Source organism: Camarhynchus parvulus, chromosome 7 (genome assembly GCF_901933205.1).
Source record: "Camarhynchus parvulus chromosome 7, STF_HiC, whole genome shotgun sequence".
Lineage (NCBI taxonomy): Eukaryota > Metazoa > Chordata > Aves > Passeriformes > Thraupidae > Camarhynchus > Camarhynchus parvulus.
This window is the reverse complement of record NC_044577.1, coordinates 6,677,371-6,698,026: the sequence shown is the minus strand read 5'-3', so window position 1 is coordinate 6,698,026 and position 20,656 is coordinate 6,677,371. Positions and strand designations below refer to the sequence as shown.

Sequence of the window (20,656 nt, the reverse complement as noted above, 5' to 3'; positions counted from 1 at the left end):
AAGAAACTGAATTTATTTTTCAATGAGTTGTTTACAGAAAGAATAATTTCTCCTTAATGGTCTTGGGAACTACTTAGTACTTTGAGACTCACATATCTTTATTCTAACTCCACATTTAGCTAACAAAGATAGTATGTAATATTATCCAGACTTGACTGAAAGGAGTGGAATGTGACACCTTTAGTGTTTATCAAAGCTATATGCTGCACTATATAAAGTAACACAGTATTTTTATAATTATCAGCCATTAATTGTGCTGACTTCCTTCTCCTCCTAGAATTAGCACAGAAAGGAAGGCATGCTTGTGTTTTGTTTGGAGCTTTGATCAACAACAACTCCCTTACTTTCTTTTTTACTTTACTAAACTTGTTGCTCAAACAGAGTCAGATTTTGTCAAAGTGACAAAATTTTGTCAGAGTGACAAAAGTCTTATTTGCCCCCTGATCATTTGCTAAGAGTACAACTTGACTTCTCCAGGAATGGTGAGGAATTGTGCACAAAGACATTTTGAACATCTGGGTTATTGGGGGCAGGATCAATACTCACCATCTACTCAAATTTTGCTTCTTCCTTCATCCACAAGAAATTGGATTAATAATGCCAGCATCAAGCACTGTGCATTTTAATAATTTTGATGCCCTCAATAAGTTAGTTACATTTCAGTGACTGTGTTTTGCCTCACGATAGTGTAAAGGCCAATGAAGTATGGAAAAAATAAATGAAATAAAATCCCAGTTTCTGCAGTGAAGAAGGTTATCAGGGAAGAGCCAGGGTCACACCCAGGTTTCTTCTGGGCAGGGAGGGCTGACAAGCCAGGAGGCACTTCAGGGGAGTAACCCTGCAGAAATGCCATGGAGCAGTCAGTTCCCAGTGTGCCATCAAGCTGTGAGAAGTAGCCCAGGGAGAATGATAAATGTGTGAAGATTCACATTTGTAGTTGTCTCAACAAGTCTGTCTCTGCTGAATTAAAATACCTTAATCCAAATTAACTGCCAGGTGTACCAAAAAATGAGAGAACTTAGAGAATTTCACAGTTTTAAAGAGTTTGTAGCTCTTTAACCGTTGCATGGCACATAAATTTGTCTTAAGAGTGTAAAGATTTGCCTTCAGAAATTTTAGAGTTTTATAATTTAGGCGGTTCTGCTTTTTTACTTTTATGAGCTTCAGTACAAATAGGAAGTAACGTGCAATAACGCAGAAGTTACTGAAGCATTTCATTCCTTGGAAATAAATGCAGCTAATTCTGAAACCCACAGCTTAGACACTCAGAATTATTTCTGCAGTAATTCCTCAGTTGTCCCTCTGGGGTGCAGATCCAGCTGGGACAAGGAATGCTGACAAACCTTAGGATGGAGCAGCAAATACGTTGTAACCACCTCTGCCAAGAAACCAATGCAGTCCCACGGTGATCATCTCCACCTCTGTCACAGTCCTGCAGGACAGGAGATGTTGCTGAGAGAAATGCATTTCAGCTATTTTATGGTAGAAAACAGCAGGAGATGCATAGGTTTGAGTATAATACAAAGTGAGTGAGGTTTTTGCCTTGTTTCATTTTGGGTTTGGAATTTTTTTTTTGCCTCAAAGCCTAGAACAGATTGTCATAAAGAAAATTTCAAGTTACACTAGTGAGACATCAAATACAAATGAAAGTGAAGTTTAAATTGTGAAAATTGTTTTTCCCAAGAAATATATTAGAATTACACAGTGCACCTTTCAAAGCTCACTACTTGAGTATATTGAGAAGTAAGAAGTAATTAAAAGTCATAGTTTGATTTTTATCGAGTAGGAGCCTACTGGTTAAAGTGTAGTATCTTTCATAAATAGAACAGTTTTGATAGCAAAAGTGGAATTATAAGAAGGCTCCATGAGCACACAGGGCAGTAAGGAGTGATGCTCCTGACACAATCCACACAGTCCTGGCTGTTGGAAGCTGCATTGCTAGGCTGGTGGCTGGGACTCAGGATATCCCTTTCTGCTTTCACAAAAATCTCCTGGGCCCTTAATTTCCAGCTGAACAGCCACCAAAAGGCCCATGGAAGAGACCTTGAGCAAAACTTAAACCTCACAGAGCAATGTGGATCCACTTTATTTATTTATCTATTTGTTTATTTATAGTGCATGTTCTGTTTGAGTTTTTCAGCTCTTGCAGATGTGGTGAATTAGGACTTACTATTTGTTCAAGAGACTATCTGGATTCACAGCCTGGTCTTATTTCAGTGCAGAATAGCATTTCCCCTTGAGCATATCAGTCTCTGTGCCAAATATTGTCTCTACAAAGATACATTTCTTTGAGCTCTCTTGGGAAGCAGGGAAAGGGGCTCCTGTACTGCTTTTGTAAGGTTATACCTTCAGAGCTGCTGTTTTTAGGGCTGCTTGGCAAAGCCCATCAGTGTCAATTACAGCCTCAGAAACAAGAATCCAAGCTCAACAGGGAATGATATTTAAGTAAAAATGATCTTCGATGGGAAAGAATACCACCCTTTCCTCCACCTCCTCTCTGTACTCAAGATCACTTGACTCTTTTGGTCCCTCCAACCTGGGTGGAGCTGTTTCTTGCAGAAAGGGGCTGTGTAAACAGGACAGAGTAAGGGCAGCCCCCAGTGCTCATCTGTCCTGGGGCTCTGCAGTCACTGCAAAGCTGCTCCAGTTGTGTTTGCCATGTTCCAGATCCTTACAGCCTGCTGAGGTGAGCTGTCAGCTCTGTGGTGGGAGCTCACCAAAAATTTTGATCCTGCTGGCTCTTGCTGGGGTTTCTCTAAAAGTTGTACTTAGCAAGGTGCCCTTTATTTGCAGCCCTTGGAGGCGGCCCAGTGTGTGTGACCGCCTTTCCTCAGGACATTTGGTTCTGACTTCTTTGGTTCTGCTCTGGGCATGTAATGACTCAGTGGCTTCAGTGAAACTGAACAGAATGCAAACATGCTGTATGGGTTTTTTTTATTCTTTATCAAATTTTAAATCTGGGGTTTTTTTTGGTTTTTTTTTTGGTGTGGGTTTGGTTAAGAGGGGCTCTTTTTTAAATTATTATTATTATTCCTGTTCCTTCAGCTCAGCTGTTTGTAGGGGAAGGGTTTGTAGTGTTGCATGTTTGGGTGGGAATGGACAACCCAGCACTCAGGGACCTGCTGCTTCCTGGGAAACCCACCAGGCCTGGCTCAGTCCATCAGGATGCAGCAGATCCATCAGGGCCAGGTTTGGCAAGTGTCTCTGACAGCCTCAGGACATCTCAGAGGGCGCAGGGAGCTCTGTGACAGGCAGGGAATTTAGCCTTTGGTCTTCATCTAGCTCCTGACCCACACAGGTGAGGAACAGCATTGGCAAATGCATGCAGCTACAACTGAGTGCAACCACGGTGTAAATGAGGGCTGTACTAGGGACTGATTACCCACCGGCATATTTAAGCAAGCAAAATGAGAGACAGAGGTTTATTTCTAATGGTTTTGTACTTTCTGCAATATTTGCATGTGTTGATCATGTTTTGCTGTTGTAAAAGGTCAATTAAAAATAAAAAGGGTGATCCTGATTAGCTGGGCAGGTCCACTTCCAGTGCACCAGCATGTGTTGTGGGTGTCTCTGGGGTATTTTTTGGAAAGCAAAATAGTTGATGGTGCTGGCACTTAAAAAGCTCAAGTTAGCTTCTGAAGTTAACACCCATTCAGTTCCTTTGTTTTGTTTGGAGTGCAGGGATTTGAGAGTTCCTTGGTGTACTTTGACCACTGTGAATCAATTTCCCCAACTAAAAGGACCACAGAGTTGTTCAAAATCACCTTTAGTTTGAGTGTTTCAAAATCTAAGTGAAGGCTTGACTCTGATGTCTGTAGATTTTTTAATTGATCCTCAGTAATGGTAATTATCAGGTGCTGGATTTTGAATGTGCTGTGGTGTTAAATGGATAAATAGCACTAACATATTACACGTGCTGTTTTAAGGTGAGTTGTATTCTATTTCACATTGTAGTGTTTTTCACATTTTTGTCTAGGAATACATTCCCCGACAAGCAATTTTCTCATGGTTCCTGTCCTTAACTTAACATTCTTGTCCTCTGTCAGGGTGGCCTGCTTCAGAGCTGTGATTGCTTTGTGGTTATGTGTGAAAGAGATTTCCAGTTCCTCTTAGGTCTTTAAGGGAGTAACGAAGGAATCAGGAAAATCAGTGGCTGACTAGCAGATTACCAGAATCAGACATTTCAGCCACCTCTATCAAATCCTGTCTCTTGCAGGGGACTGTTACTCACTGGGAGGTGGCACTGGAGATTACCAAGTAGGTAATCTCCACCTTCCAGCTGGGAATTGGAATTGCAGGTGGAACACGATGGGAAGCTGTATCAGTTTGGTTCTCAGACGCAGTACTTCACAACTCCAGGTGAAAAGCTGGTGTAGATGATAAATGACTCATAATTTACTAGCAGAAATATTGGGGTTTTTTTCCTGACTTTTCATTTCTCTGGGTTTTCTCTTAACCCAAGGAATTTTACTCTCTATTTGCAGTCCTTCTGATGACAATCCCAACAGAAATTAATGATAAATCCATTGCTAATTGCTGAATGGATATTTAAACCTCAGCTGTGACCCAATGTGCAAAGTGGTGGTGGGCAAGTCTCTTAAATTCCTTTCATTTTTTTTTTCTTTTTTTCCTCCAGCACATTAAAAGTTTCATTACTTCTAGCCTTCAAAACTGAGAGTTTTTTAGGCTTCTCAAAAACTGTAAGTCCAAGTGGACTGATCCTAAACACACTGCATTTCACACTGGTATTCACTCCTACAGAGAATGAAAATTATATCTGTATTAGAAGCTGAAATTTATTTATATTCCCCAGACTGTCTGTCAGACATGAAGCTGGTTAAAATACCACCCACAACAGATATGTCTGTAAGTGCCACACATGCCTTAAGAATTCTTTCACAAAGCCCTTACTGAATATATCAGCTGGCTCTCCGCTCTTTGATTTAGGATCAGGTTTTTTTAATTCTCTTGCTCTTGTCTTCCCTTTCTATTCTTTTCTGCTGTTTCTCTTTGACCTTACAGGAAAAACTGCATTGAAGGGCTATTTTTTATGATTTTCTTGCTAGAATTGAAACCATTTTCTTCACAGGATAATGATTCTACTGATAGCATTATGTATTTTCAGTAGCTGACTTGGCTCCCATATTTGGATTAGCCTGAATTTCCCATCATTTTGGTAGTCTGATTCCCAACAGATCTCATATTTCATGTGAAGTCTGGCCCTCAGAGATCACCAGCCAAGAGGGGTTCAGAGTTCAGATCTCTGGGTGATGGCCACTCTGGATTTAAAATTCTCTGTTCCTTAAAAACACTCATCAAAAATCTCCTTCTGTTCTGCAAAGCTTTGTGAAGTGGTGTAATGAAGCAGCCTGGGGATCAACAATGACTACAAAGATAGAAGTTGTCTGGTGGCAATGACATGAGTGTGGATTTACTTTTTCTGGTGGTTGTAAATAGTGCTTTCTGAAATCTCAGCATCTTACTGAATTAATATTTGGGAAATTATGTCTTTTAGAACAGAAAACCCAAATACACATTGACAGTGTCCTTCTTGATCAAGGTTTTTTCTAATCCATTCTTGGCTTAGACAGAGCTAAAAGTACTCTTCTTCCTGCTCTATAAAACATTTATATGATATCTGGAATAACTAATGCTGTCAGTAAAATGCCACTAGTTTTGGAATGATGTTCAGGAAGTGTTTGGCACTGCAGAGTCAGTAAAGGCTTGGGATATCACAAGGGAACACCAAGAATAAAAATTATTTTGTGATTTCTGTACCCTACACTCATCACTGAGTGGTAATCAAATAGACCTGTGCAGTTCTTGTTTTCTAATGCTCTCTTGAGAAAGGAAAATATATTTACTGGTTGGGGAGCAAACCACCAGGCTTTATTCCTGCAAATTTTTATTTCTTCTGGAATCCTAAAGGAATTATGGCAATGAGAAGTTACCTCATGAAATGTTAACCTGTTCTCGTTGTGGTGTAGGCCTGTATCAATTACTAGGCATTTTTGCTTCCATAAAATCTCTGACAGGGTCAGTAAAAGCTCTACCTGTTATGGAATTCACCTGCCAGCAAGACTTGCATCCAGTTAGAATTCAATACAGAAATCCTATGTCTGATATCTCCTTTGGAAAAACACAGCCGGTTGTTCTTAGAGCTTCATAAGAGAACACAATCCTCTCTCCAGCATAAATGCTGATTAATTCAGAATATCTCATTCATCACCTGCCTGTTTCAGCAAATATCCTGCTCTATCAACAGCGGGAGGAAGCCAATGTGGGAGAAATCTGGATTTCACCAAAGGAAGCTTGGCATAAGCTGCCATGATAGAAATAAATGCAGGAGATGCTTTATTTGTGGATGGTTCCCTCGCTTGGGCAGTGTTGTTTCCGTTGGCTCCAGCAATGTCAAGGCCATTGATGATGAAAGTTCTGAACTGTTTTTCCCCATTGCTTGGAAAATTGTCTCTCCCTCCTCCCTCCCTCTGTCCCTTCCCTCCCCAGTCAAATCTCTGCCCAGCAAGCAGCTGTGAGCAGAATTTCTCAGCAAGATGAATTTGAATTTTCACATGCTCTGTGCAACAGGATACACAAATACGGCTTTGAGAGGGTCACACTTGAGGGGTGCAAGTCCAGAGTTTCTGCAGGTGCATGAAATGGATGAGCCTTTGAGGTGTGTTATTAAGTTAAAGAATACAGGAAAAAAACTAAAAATGCATGCCAAGTGCATTTCTCAGTGAGTTTTGGTACCTCAACCTGAGGGAAGTAATGGCTGCAAGTTTGATGTCCCAGCTGTGCACCAAAGCCAAACTAATGCCTGAGAGTTCTGCACTGGTGTCTGAGACACTGACTTAAGAATGGCAGGATCTGCTCTGTACAAATACAGACTCAAATTATTCTTTTTTAACTTAATTTGGGTGGACAGCCTTATAAAAGCTTCCCATCAAATTCCATGCATTTGGTTTCTGCCAAGGATTTTTTTTCTGGAGTGTGAAATCAGTCTGAGGCTTCTGTGAGGTTTATTTTTCTCACGGAAAATAAATGCAGGATGTGATTATGCAGAAAATATGGGCACCTATTTAAAACCATAAAATATTTTCCATGCTTGCAGGGAAAATTTTCATTTGCTTGCAATTTTGACAAGCTCAAAACCGAGATTTTTCCATTACATTTCCTGCCTTTTATATTATTGTTAATATCACATCTGGAGGGGAGAAAATGCGCTTAAATGTAAACATTTATGTGCAAATAAAATTTGTATGCAATTCATGACCAGAATTGCTGTGCTTGATGCACATTCCTCTGCTGTAGCTATTGTGCCTGTAATAGCTACGTTGTAATGTTTTATTACAAACTATTATAAACTTGTAATGTTTTATTACATTTGATATGCAGTATTTCATCTTCTTGTCCAAATGAGACTCCAGTTTATCAAGGCAGAGATTTTTGTGTCTGATTTATGTAACGTTTTTAACATCCACAGCATTTTATTTTGGTTTTCATTCAGGTAAGGGAGGGCGGAATACTGCAATAGGATATGGAAAAGTCTGTTTGCAATTAAAGGAACACTAATTGCACTTCAGGGACCGTGTGTAAGATACACTGGTCTTTCCCACGGCCACACCCTGAGCATATGATCTTCAACTGAATTCATGGAAACATTCACACTGCTTCCTACAGATTGCAGCTGGCACTGTCTGTGAAGCTCTGCCTGGCAGGGAGCACAGGGGTGTCTGTGATAGTGTGGGATGCAGACGGGATGTGCCTGAGGAGAGCCTGGCACACAGGGCCAGCACAAGTCAGGGATGTGGCACTGCCCTGGCTCCAGGCATGGCAGGGAGGGCTGTGCTGACCTCCAGATGTGTGGCTGTGGCTGTCAGGCTGTGCCAGACAAATTTTCAGCTCCCCCACCCCACTGCTAGTTCAAACTTTTCACAGCAGCCGAGGCTCTGCAAGCAGGAATTGTTCAGTGGCACAGAATCACTTCTCTGTTCACAGCATGAAAATGGAGCAGGGTGTCAGCTGAAGTGTATAGGACTGGTGCCTGTCCAGTTTTCAGCATGGGTTGCTCTCTAGTGTTTCAAAATGTGAATTAAGGCTTCAAGATGGCAATTGCTGGACAAAATTGAAAATTAGAAAAGGCTTAGCTTCCTATTTTCAGGTAAGGATTATATGCAATTTCAGGTAGAAGAAATTTTGCCTAAGTGGTATTTCAGAAAAGATATAGAAATGTATTATTTCACTCAGTGCTAAAGATTTCTACTTAGAATAAAAGACTGAGCTCATGCAAAAAATAAATTACTCTTTTAAAAGCAAGTGCACATTGACAATGATAGTTCATAAAGATCAACGCTCAAATATGTTCTAGGTGGTTGAAAATGTCATTGCCTGTCCAAACAGTCATAAGTGCCCTTTGGGGGATTGTATGTAACAAAACAAGCTGAGACTCTCAAGTTTATTTATACTGGTGCCAGTTATTTTTTGTCCTCTGTGTCCAGATCAGGATGAGGAATACTGAGTGGGGTTACTGCAGCCGCTGGGTAGCAGTTTGCATCTGTTCCAGGGATCTTGTTTTGTTAAACTGGTTAGTTAATTGCCCTGATCCTGTAAATTACTTTCAAACTGACAACATCTCTAGCAAAGTGTTTAGAAACAACCATGGGTAAACTTTCCTCAGTTTGGCAAAGCTAATGTTAACTCAGATTGACAGAAAATAATGTTAATGCAAAATACCATTTGCTTTAGCAATATCTCAGAAGGAAATGTGGGCAGAGGATGGGAAAACCTTCTATCACTGCCTACTTTATGGCTGCCTTAGCATGATTTTCTGCAGTTAGTCTGTGAGGAGAGAGAGATATATGATAAAAAGGAAGGTTCAGGTTCTAAATGTAAAGAGAAAAGCTTTGATGTTGTTGTTATGTTCTGAGTCTGCCATGTGCATCCACCATTTCTTCCCTTAGAGGTTATTCCCAAGCCTTTGCCCTCCTCTGGGTGGACCTCAACAGTTGCACAGACCGATATGCAGGTATAGAAAAGGATAGAGAAGGTAATTTCCTCCCATACTGTTGAGATTTACTAGCTCTGGTTTAACTTCCTTGAGTCTCAGACTCCTTTACAGCCTGTGTGAGCCCAGCCTAAACCATTTGCTGTTAAATTGCCATTTTAGTGATTGAAAGACATGGGAAAGATGGGGAATATCTGTATCCAATTAAAGCAAAGGAGGCAACCTGCACACCACTAGAATTCAAAAGTTTGGTTTTGGCTGCTGCTTGTTCTTGGCTTTTCTACAGGATGAATTAGAAGTTTTGATAATTTAGTACAGTATAACATGTATTGTCTAATATTCAAAGGGTGAAATATTCCAGAGCTTGCACTTTTGACTTCTGGCATGTAAAATTTTAAATTTAAGAGGAAATGTTCTTAACTTTGGTGACTTAGCTTGACCTGGTAAAGGCTTTGAAGTAGCTGGTGGTTTATTTTGTTTTAAATAAGTACACCAAGCTTAATTTTTCTAAAGCTGCCTTAAATTTACCTGAAGTTTTTTGGACTAGTAAATGTATCAGAAATATCTAATGAGAGAAAATTTAAATATTTGGCATGAACTTTCCATCTGAAATTTCATCCTTAGCTAGACTAAAATTATTGCCAGTGAAAGCTGCCTTGGGGATATTTTAGTTCTCTGTCCTGCGTTTTGGGGTTTTGTTTGGTTGTTGCTGTTTGGGGTGTTTTTTAAGTAAAAGAAAGAAGTGCAACATAAAGTGAGAAAACTATTGCCTTCTTCAGTGTTTCTGACATTTCCACGAAGAGTTTATTGCTACACTTTGTTCATCAGTTCTGGTCAAGTCATTGACCAAAGGTGAACCCAAAGCTGGGACACCGGTTCTGATGCATTGGCTGCACCAGCCCTTTGTTTATCCTGGCAAAAGCAGTTCCCTTTCCTGGCCACCTGCTCCCTCCCCATCCTGCTCTGAGCTGCTGCTGTGCCACAGTCCACCTGAAAATTAAATATTTCATTAAAAAAATTGTATTTTGAAACTTTATCACTTTACTTAGAACTGAATGAGAATATATTTGTGCGTAAATATTCACACTTCTGAATTTTAAATTTACTGAATTCACATTTAGATTCTAAATTTGAAATTAAAGGAAACTGGTGTAAAACCTGTGAGTTTCATAGGATGTGCTCAGCTGCCAAACTGGGCTGGGGCCAATGAGAAAAAGCCTGAGTGGCAAACTGGAAAAAACACAAGTCCTGGTACATTTTGCTTAACCCATTTTCCCTTTGCCTTGTTCTGACCTTGAGAAAAGTCTTTGAACTGTGGCAATACTGTTCTTGTAAAATTAGCATGTGTCAATGAAGAAATAACAAAACAACTTTTAAAACTCAGCCAGTTGAGAAAATTACTTCATGTCGTAAACATTTTCACAAAGGAACCTTTGGATCTCTTTTGGGTCATTGCTTGGTAAACAGCATCAAGCAGAGTCATTCGGATAAAAAAGGCACTGCCTGAAAGGGGCACACAGAGCAGCAGTAGGCTCTGCAGCTTTCAAACAGCAGTGGCTGGGGAAAAACCCCACTGCAGCATCTCAGCCAGGAGTGCTACGCAAGCCCTAAGGTCTGTCTGATGAATTCATAGATTCATACTGCCTTTGCTTTAATTCAAAACAGAAGTAATTTTGCTTGAAGGGGAGGAAATTTTCCTTGGAGGACTATACTGTGTTTTTCACATATATTGTAGGATTTCTGATGTTGAAAGGGACCATGAGGTTCATTGAGTGCATCTCTCTGCTCCTGCCAGGACTACCTAAAATCAAATCCTATGGCTAAGGGTATCATCTGTATATAAATGTATCTAGGTAACTACACTTCCATACCTAGTAACAAGGTGGGAGCTCTCCAGCTTGTTAATAGCATGAAATCCACGGAAAGGAACTAATGAGCTTTTTTTAATTTATTCTCTTTTATTGAACATAGCACGTTAATTGGAACATCCATGCCACATCACAGCAGTTGTTCTGGAAGAAGTAAAATCTCAGGGAAGTTTACTAGATATATTTCAACCCATTTTTAAAATTACTACAACAGGAATATAACACAGTTATTAAAAATTATAAAAGGGAAGTGCCAAAACTATATCACTTTGAACCATCAGCTGTTAGAATTTAATCATTCACCATTCTGCCATCACCTTTCTTTCTGTTAATAGCTGTTTCTGGGATGTTTGATAGTGGATTTTTACAGATAACTTCATTCAGCAGAGCAGCCTCCCTTCAAAGTTGCTTTGTGCTTGAGTGATTGCTCTGGAATTTCAGTGCTGTGGCTCCCAGAACTCTGAAGTGAACATGGTGAGTTGTGCCTGGCAGCATATGTGGCTATGCTGATGGATTTTAGGCGCAAGATACAGCTGGGTTAGGGCTAGGGGGTGGAAAGGGTTAAACTTGTAAAATAAGGATAACAGTGTGCTTACACAATAGTAGTCAAATAGCACTGGAAACTGGAGGCATTAAGAACTATAAACTGTTAGAAATCACAGTTCCATCTCTTGACAGCAAAGCCCCAGCAGTCTCTTGGTAAAGATTTTATTTTGCCAGAATCTCTCCTGCCTTCCTTTAACAACTAGTTCCTCAGGAGATACAAATAATTTTACTTTGCATCAATATTTTTAAAATTCCTATGCTGCATTTCTTTGGCAGGGTTAGGTACCCTGCTGACTTGTAACTGTGACCCTCAGTGAGTCCTGGCCATTCTTCCACATGGCATTGCACCATCTCTGCTCCTGGATTCATGTGTCCTGAAGTCAGTAGGAAGTTCATAATTTTGGACAAGGAGGGACAGAGCCTTCATAATTTATAGGGATAGAATGGAAAGCATAAGGGCCAAGAGAAGACTTTTCAATGTAAAATGAAGGAGAAGATACTTTTTCTGTTTTTATCAGTGGAAATCCTCTTTTAAAGAGCCAAAATTGGTGTGATGGATAAAACCACAAAAAAACTGCTCTGCAGTCTGCTGTGTGGAGAGGAGTAATGTTGACCAGGGGCAGAAGTTGCAGAATATGCCAGGGGAAGAGCCTTGTAGACATTCCCTCCTCCAAAATCTTATTTGGAGAGCTTTGTTGTGGTGGCACTTTTTGCTCAGTTGTTTTTTGGTTGGTTTGGATTTTAACTGTACCTCCTCAAAATAACTTGCAATGTCATCCTCACCTGTGAACTTCTCAAAAGGAGCGTTAGAAAATAGAGGAAAACTAGCACCACTAGCACTCTGTCATAGGTTCTTGCAACTTTATGTGTTATTGGAACTGGCCATGAGTGTTGCCAATTACTGCTAGTAATTTCTGTTGGGTGCAGGTGACAAAACTTATCTGAATGGCTGCCAAAAGCTATTCATGGGAAGAAGCACCCAGGAGAAATTTAATCTGTGTAATCTCATATGCAGATGGTTCTGCAATCTCTGTGAGGCCTCTGACATGCAGCCAGAGCGATGCAAAAACAAAAGCAGAAAGTGTGCTAATAAAGAGAATGCAAGATGTGAAACATCTCAGTGAGCCAGTCCAAATTTCCTGCTTGCACAGACCTGCACCATGAGCCCAGCACATGGCCCAGAATTAAACAGTGAGGACTTTCTCCTGCTGAGCTGAACTGCCACCTGCACAGGGAAGGTGCTGTAGAATAACTCAGGGATAAATTGGGATATGATATACCACTGTGTCTGTTTATTTCTTCTAATCCTCAAGAAGACAGTAAATGCCATTGTGCCACAACTTCTTCCTAGGAGAAACTCCAGGAAAGAAAGGTAGAGAGAGAATGTTTGTGTTTTATGAGGGAGAATGTTGTATTTTATTTACCTTTACTTTAAAGCTCCACAATTATCAGGAGAATGGAGTAATTCCTACACATACAGCTGTGAGCAATTATGGGATACCATTCAGCAGTTTGTTCAAATCCTGGCAGAAGTGATTCCCTCAGAAAAAAGGCAGATTACCCAAATAGGAAGATTTCCAAACTGCCTTGCACTGTTCTCTAATGTAAGTGTGGAGATTTTGCAGCCCATGTCCAGGACTCAGTGGATCTGGTGTGTGTTACTGCTTGGCTGGTGCTGCCCACTTGTCAAGCCCTTTTAGTCAGAGAAGTATTTCCCAGAAAGTTTGTGTGAGTGAAGATACAACTGGAGGCTCTATCTGGAATTCCATCTGAGGCTACTAGTTTTGTTGCTTTGGGGGAGTTTATTTTATTACCAGTGCAGTTTGAACAGAAATTCAAATTAGAGACACTTTGAAAAGTATCGGGCATTTTCCAACTTGTTGGTTTTGCCTTTATGTTGGGCTGAAACAACCAAACACTGCCTGAGGTTTTACATACTTCAAGTTGTATGCCTGCCTCCAAAAAGAACCAGAAGTAGCAAAGTGTCAAGAAGATACCCATTCTGACCCCATGTTCAGAAGACCAGTGTTACAAGGTTACAGCATACATTGAATGGTAAATAATTTACGCCGCACAAGTTTTGTGGCTTTCTCTTTGTTGTCATTGGGAATGATTGTTTTCCTGGCTTCTGAGCAAATTAAAGATTAGCAATTAGTGAAAAATGCTTAGGCATTTTTGATGGGCCTGCAGTGCCATAAGTAGGCTCTCCCTCCTGTCCCAATCCCACAGAGTTGCATTCTCACTTGAAGTCAGATTTGAGAACTGCTTGAGGTGGAAGCTGCCTGTGGTTTTTGTTTTTTTACAAAATATGATTTTCAAGTTCAAAAAATGATTTTTTTTTCTTTTTAATGACTGCTTTTTTTAACCCTTTTACTGTATGATTGAAAGGGGAAATGTCTGGAGCTCAGCAAGGGTGCCACTTACTCCTGGGAGGATGGGGAAAAGTTAAAAGTAGAAACAGCTGATGAGGCAGGATGGCTCTGTAGAGAAAGCAGGAGGAAGAGAAATGGGAACATCTGTTAAAGCTATACCAGTGACTATTTTGGCTAAGTCCAGCTTGCAGTTCCTTTTTAATTCCTCATTCTTCAGTAGGTGTCACTGCTATCAGTGACAAACACAACCTGGACCTTGGCAGTATCATTACTGGCAGCTCCTTTCTTGTTGTTTTGTTTTGTTTATTTTATCCCAGTCTTCACTAAATGCACGAACATGCACCAGAAATAAAAATAATATTTCAAAGATCTGGAATATCTGATTTACTGTTACATTTCCCCATTCTATTCTCTCTGATGTTGCCTTTTAGTGGGAAAATACTTCAGCCAGGGGACTGCCAGAAGGGACTCGGTTTCAGTCAATACCTGCCTTGTAAATCCCAGCCCTGCTGGCTTTTGTGCAGATTCCCATTGTCACAGAGTGGAGTCAAGGGATTCCTTCAGGACACTCAGGTTGATCTCAATCCAGTACAGTTCTTTTCTCTGCCCCACGATGGACTTGTCAGGTTTACTACAGCAGAACAACTTGGGAAGCATCATTATATGAGGAAACCCAAGAATGGTCTCTTTTCACTATTAATTTCTTGTGTTCCTAATACCTCCCAGCTCTGAGAGGGAAAGAACTTCCAGAGAATTAGTCTTGGTTTGTGTCTCATCAGAGCAGATGATTAATAAAAGCAGCCTGACTTTCTTAGCAGCGCTGGCTTGCTGCCTCAGTCAGTGGAATATATTGGTGTCCATCCCTAAGAAAGTTCTTAATTTTCCTTGGAAAGGTCTTGTCCAGACTAACTGGAATAAATGTTGAGTGAATGAATTCATGTAGTGATGCAAGAAATGCTTTCCTGCAGTTCAAACAGGAATCTGAATGACCTTCATCGTGCATTTTGTAATTAAGTCCATAAGTAGTGATGTCTAGAAAAGGGCAGTGGTTGAGGATTTTTTCTCTCTATATGTTAGCAACTAAGAGAAATGAGTGGAAAGCATAGAGTGCATTATAGGCTTGACTTGACATCTTATCTCCTGGGAAGAGTTAATAATTTAGCAGCAGATACTGGAGCAGTTGATGGGAAATGTCTACAGAACTACTAGGTATGAAAAGGCTTGGACCATTAAAGGAACTGAGCTAAGAGATGACTTTTGATATTGTGAAACAGAAATAAACTTGGACTCTGAATCAAAGCAGATCATTTCTGCCTTTGTTTATATGATGTTGTATCTTCTAGATAAATTAAAATAAGCAAGGCTAAGTGAGAGCAGTATACAAACATGCATTTTAATTTTTTTATGCAACATTTGTTTTAGCATAAGGATTTTTGGAACTATAGTAGAGACAATTATTTTGAACTCTTGTATGCATGTATAGAAAAACATACTCAAAATTATTGTTGCTGTTTTCTAGTTGTGGTTCATCTCTTGGCTTGGCCTGCATGCATCATTTGTGGGTTTTAACCCTGCACAGATGTGCTTTGTCATACTTGGGAGAGAAAATATTGGAGAATTACTTTACAGTAAGTTATTAATTCCAATTTCCTTAGAAGGTCAGGGTTTTTTCCCCTAGGAAAACAGACACAGCTGTAAATGAATGAAACATGTGATAAGTTTGAATTAATCACACTTGCCCCCAGTTTTCATGCAGAATTGAGCTCATATTGCCCTTCTGTTAATTTAAATATATTTTGGATATTTGGTTTTAGTCAAGCCTTAGTCACTGCACAAAGATATTTAAATTCTTCTTTAGCTAGCAGATCAAGGTCTTTAAAATTATCTATTCACTTTAGTTCTTATCATGTAGATTTTCCAGGCAATTAGTAGCTCAAACCAAGGATTTATTTCATATATGCTAATTGGTGTTCCTCTAAGTGTTTTAAGATCCTTCAGATTTGAATTTCAGAGCCTCACCTATGCAATTTGCAGCAGTGTTCCAGGATTGCGTGCCACTGGTAAAAATAGAAGGAAGGTTATGGATACAACTTCAGTCTGGGTTAAACAGGCGCAGCTGATTTTACAGCACATTTCTTGTCTTTGCAGCAGGCTGTGCAATAAACAGCAATAATTTCATATTCAGTAGTTCATATGTCCTACAAGAAGCTGTTTATTGTACTCTAGTTGTATTAGGAGGACCCAGTCCCAGCATAAAAGCAGAAGAGTTTGATGTTGAATGTTTGCTTTTTGTGACTGGGGCAGGGGTGAAATGTGCTTTTTATACCATAATCTCTGCCTGCCAGAGTAAAGCCAGTTGTTTGTCCTCCCCCATTCTCTCACAGCACTTAACTGCTGGAAGAGAAAACTTCCAGAGACAGAGCAGGTGTGATGTGCAGGGGATGTGGCTTGGCCAGGGTGCAGGTTTGTGTGTGGCACAGCACCCACTGCCCTCTGGATGCTCTGGCACTGGGCTCTCTGAGGTGGGTGAGGATTTTGGGTATGCAAGGATTTTGTCTTAAATCACATTCTGAGAGTTGGAGTGAATTCATCTGTACCAGGGAGCTAAGCTCATGCACATGTTATTGCTTTTATGTTAGCTGAGAATAGCTTCATTCATGGTGCTGCAGTGAGATACTTGGATTTTGGAAATGTGGTGTAGTTGTAATAACTAAACTGAGTATGCAGAGCTCTTTTGCTACAGTGCAATCAGAAAAAAAAGGTCTTGTCTCAGTTCCAGGCTCAGCTTTGTGATCTTCTCAGGATACTTCAGGACACTGAAATATTAAAAGACAAGGACACTGAAATATTAAAAGACAAAACTCTTTGACATTTCCCTTCCTTTTGAGGCAGTTGTTATGGCAGGGCTACACTGAATAGATGGTCTGTCTGCTTCATAAATAATTGTGTATTTTATGCTTTGGGTGAATTTTTCACTTCAAGAATCAATTCCAAGTAGAGTCTGCAGTGTAAGGTGGTCATACCTGGTTTGGGTATTTGTGTTTTCTTCCAATGACAGATAACGAAACTACAGCTTCTGCAGATACAGAAACTATTTTACAGCTCACAATGAATTCTTGCATTGCTACTATCATCCTTGCAAAGCTGGAAGTTCAGAATGAAGTGGCTTCTCACTAGATCAGTTATTCCAGAAATGGCAAAGTTAAATATCAGGAGGTCTGAAGAAAATGGGAAACAAATGTGCGTGTTTGAAAGTCTGAGTGTATTTGAGGGAACCAACCTGCAGTTTGCTGTGGGCTCCCAAAGGCAGAGATGGCCAGAGTGCAGTTTGTGTCTGGGGCTGTTTGCTCTGGGGTTGGTACAAACCCTCTGAAGGTGTTGGTTGAGGCAGTGGAGGCACTGAGGAACTGAGTGCCTTGTTTTGGTGCATCCCTGTGTATTTCACAGGCCATCACTATGCATTAATAGAAATGGAGTGTACCTCCATCAATTTGTTCTAGTTCAGAAATAAAATATGAAACTCTTTTATCAGTGTTTGCTTTCATTAATTTCTATTTTTTTTCTGCTATTGCAGTTTGAGTTCAGTCAGCTACAACATAAGATTGACTGCACCAGATATAAAAATGACAAAAATCTGGATCACATTTTTGCTGCTCTTCTCATTGGTTACTATGGTGAGTCTTATGAATTTTTAAAATCACTTCCAGCTTTAACAACCCTGTAGAGGGTACCACAGAAATTATTAATATGGAAGCACAGAAAGAGCTAATCTTGTGTTCAGCTCCTGCACAACAGGATCTTTCTCTACCTCCTGTTACCTGTTCAATTCCTTTGGCAAAGGAACAGATGTAGTTTTTACCTCTGCTGAATCCAGCACATTCTCTGCTGGCTCAGAACAGTGGCAGTGGACAAGTGGCACAGAGGCAGTACCACCCTGCAGACCCCAGAAGAGGAGGAGGAGATAACTGAGATTCAGAGACATCCTCAGAAATTGTAATTTCATCCCTTGTACAACAGTGGTACCATATTTCAGTCTGCAGCTTTGTTTTTCTGTGAAGCTTAGTAGCTTCCCATAAAATATTTAATTACTATTAAAAATGCACTTAAAAGGTTCAGGTTTTGGTCAAGATCAGCTTTCCTAAGATTTTTTCATTTTTAATTTTACTAACTATCAAAGTGAATGTCTTGTCTTTTGAATAACATTCTCTGTTCTGAGGGTTGGCTTCATGGTTCACCAGCTTACACAGAAACCAAACAGCTCTGGACAAGCTAAATGCTTCAGTGCATAAAATATATGAAAGGTCTTTTTTTTGTAAAGGATCGTTTTGGGCCTGACTGAAAAGTCTTTTAGACTAAACTTTGATTTATTTCACTGGGTTTTAGAAAAGTTGTTCATATGCTTCTGACTATCTCAGTGCTTTCTATGCACGTTGCCATTCTTATTTACAAATCTTGCCAATTGTTCCTACCCTATGCTCATTCAGGAGATGTTTATCAAGATTCAGTAGTAAGAATTGCCAGAAAAACATAAAATCATATTGTCAGTAATAAGATTGAAAGATCACTCTCTTTCAGTAAAATAATATTTAAATTACAATATTAGAAAAGATTGACGTTGAAAATGTTGGAGCTTGTACATGTGATTTGCTAAAAGAAGTGTTTTTCCTCTTAGTTTTTTGCCGCTGCTTCTCCAGCTGAGGCACAGCAGAACTCCACAACGGACTTTGCCCAGCTGAGTGTTACACGGAATAAAATCATGACAGCACAGTATGAATGCTACCAGAAGATAATGCAGGACCCTATTCACAAGAAAGAAGGTAGAGATTGCTTTCTCATCAGGTTTTACTAATAAGTTGTCAACAGATATTATTACAGTAATTCAGGGTCCTTTGGTTATATTAATTTCTTACCTTGTTAGCAATTCTTTTTCCGGTTTTAGCATTATCTTCCCAATATTTTATAAACATCACTTTGGGGATGCATGAAGTAATATGTTATACTATCTGCCTATAGCACCACTTCAGATATAACACAAAGCTTTTCCTTCTGATGAAATGAGAAAATGTTAATTTAAGTAGATACCTGCATTAAAAAATCATGACTAATTTTACCACCTTATTTCATTTCATGCTCTTTTTATACCTCTGTCAATAAGAAAATGTTAATTTAAGTAGATATCTACATTAAAAAATCATGACTAAATAATCTTACCACCGTATTTCATTTCATGCTCTTTTTATACCTCTGTCTGCCTGGTCACATCTGCTTTTAAAAATTGTAATTATATTAATCCACACAGTTTCCCTGCTCTGAGGGCTGTGCTGGTGCCATTACTGCTTTTCCTGATAAGTCGCTCAGGCTGACCTCAGCCACCCCACCTGTTGCTGTATTCATTTGAAAGCTTCTGGAAATGGTGATTGGATTTTGAAGCAAGGAAAGGTGAAATTGTATTCTTCTACAAAGAGATTTTTCTCTTCTGAAATGATTCTTTGGAGGAGCTGAGTGCCTGGAGGTCAGGAGTGGATACAGACATGGCAGTGTAAGCTCACACCCACAGCATAAGGGGCCTCACAGCTTCGGAAGGATCTGCACAAATTGGAAAATCTTCACATGAGGAGGAATTACACGATGTTAGAGAGCTGCAGCCTTTGCGATGGGGACATTAATCAGCCTTTAAAAGAAAACTGAAGCTCTTCATAAATAATAAAAACATCTTGAAATTTGTAGGGAGGCACACAGAATGACTGTGTCATTGACTTTTGGGAAAGAAGCTGTTTGTAAAATGCCAGCTCATTCTCAAGGAGGTTTATTTAGATGTTGAAATGTGTGTGAGCAATGAGGCATTGGAACAGGCCCTTGATGGACTCTGGATTCCCTGTTCCTGGGGCACTTAGGGAAGTGTTTGCCACAGTGGCTGCTGCAGGCTCAGCCCAGCCTGAGGTAGAGCAGCTGGGGCTGCCTCCCAGCCAGCCTTTCTCCTGGCTTCTGTGTTTTCTATGAACAAGCAAACACATGCACAGGCTTGGTGCACATCCAAAATATAAATAAATTCAGTAAAGCCGTCTTTGAAAGAGCGAGGCTCTTTACTAAGGTACATTATTGAGTATGAATCAGTTTAGGGGGTTTTGCCCACCATGTTCTAGACCTGAGGTTTGCCAGTTGTAGATGTAGGCCATTTAAGGTGAAGGAGAGAAGATTTTGAAATGTGTTCAAAGAAATGTATGTATAAGGAACTATCTCTGTTAAGTGAAGTTTCAATCAACCACTGCCAAATCTTTTCTCTTTTTTTCCCCGTTGCTGCAAACCTACCTTACCTACACCTTACCTTTGAAAGATCATTCTGAAGCAGGAGTTATTTTATTCCCAGTTCTCTCTCTGTTTGCAGGTCCTTACTGCAACAGGACCTGGGATGGCTGGTTGTGCTGGAGTGATGTTGCTGCCGGAACCGTGTCGGTGCAGCGTTGTCCTGACTACTTTCAGGATTTCAACCCATCAGGTATGAGTGCATGGACTTCTACATCACTGTATTTCTCTCTGAAATGGGGGTCTGGGGGCTTGCTGTCTCTTGTTTGCCTCACTCAAGTCATTAATGCTCCAGGATTTCAGAAACCCAAGATTTGTTATTTGCATTTTCCTTTTATCTCATAGAAAACTGACAGGTTACTTATTTTCTTTTCTGTGTCCCTGAGGGATTCTGTAGATTAGCAGTAGGAATTGAAGTTAGATCACACTTCTTTCTTCTTAGAGATGAGCTGACAGACAAGAAGAAATATGACTTACTGCTTTACCTCAATTTAACAGTTGAAGTTGACAAAGAGTTTCTCCCACTTAGAATCATTTCCTGTTTCTGTGGGCTAAGCTTT

At 40.0% G+C, this 20,656-nt stretch overlaps 1 protein-coding gene across 1 annotated transcript in view; it reads left to right on the top strand.

Annotated features, from left to right (window-relative positions):
* CALCRL (calcitonin receptor like receptor) overlaps window positions 1-20,656 on the top strand; it is a 64,416-nt gene that overhangs the window by 16,190 nt on the left and 27,570 nt on the right. The window contains exons 2-4 of the mRNA XM_030951983.1: window positions 17,368-17,467; window positions 18,466-18,610; window positions 20,179-20,289. Coding sequence (XP_030807843.1) covers window positions 17,417-17,467; window positions 18,466-18,610; window positions 20,179-20,289 — 307 coding nt within the window. The 5' untranslated portion in view covers window positions 17,368-17,416. The remainder of the gene's footprint in view (window positions 1-17,367; window positions 17,468-18,465; window positions 18,611-20,178; window positions 20,290-20,656) is intronic.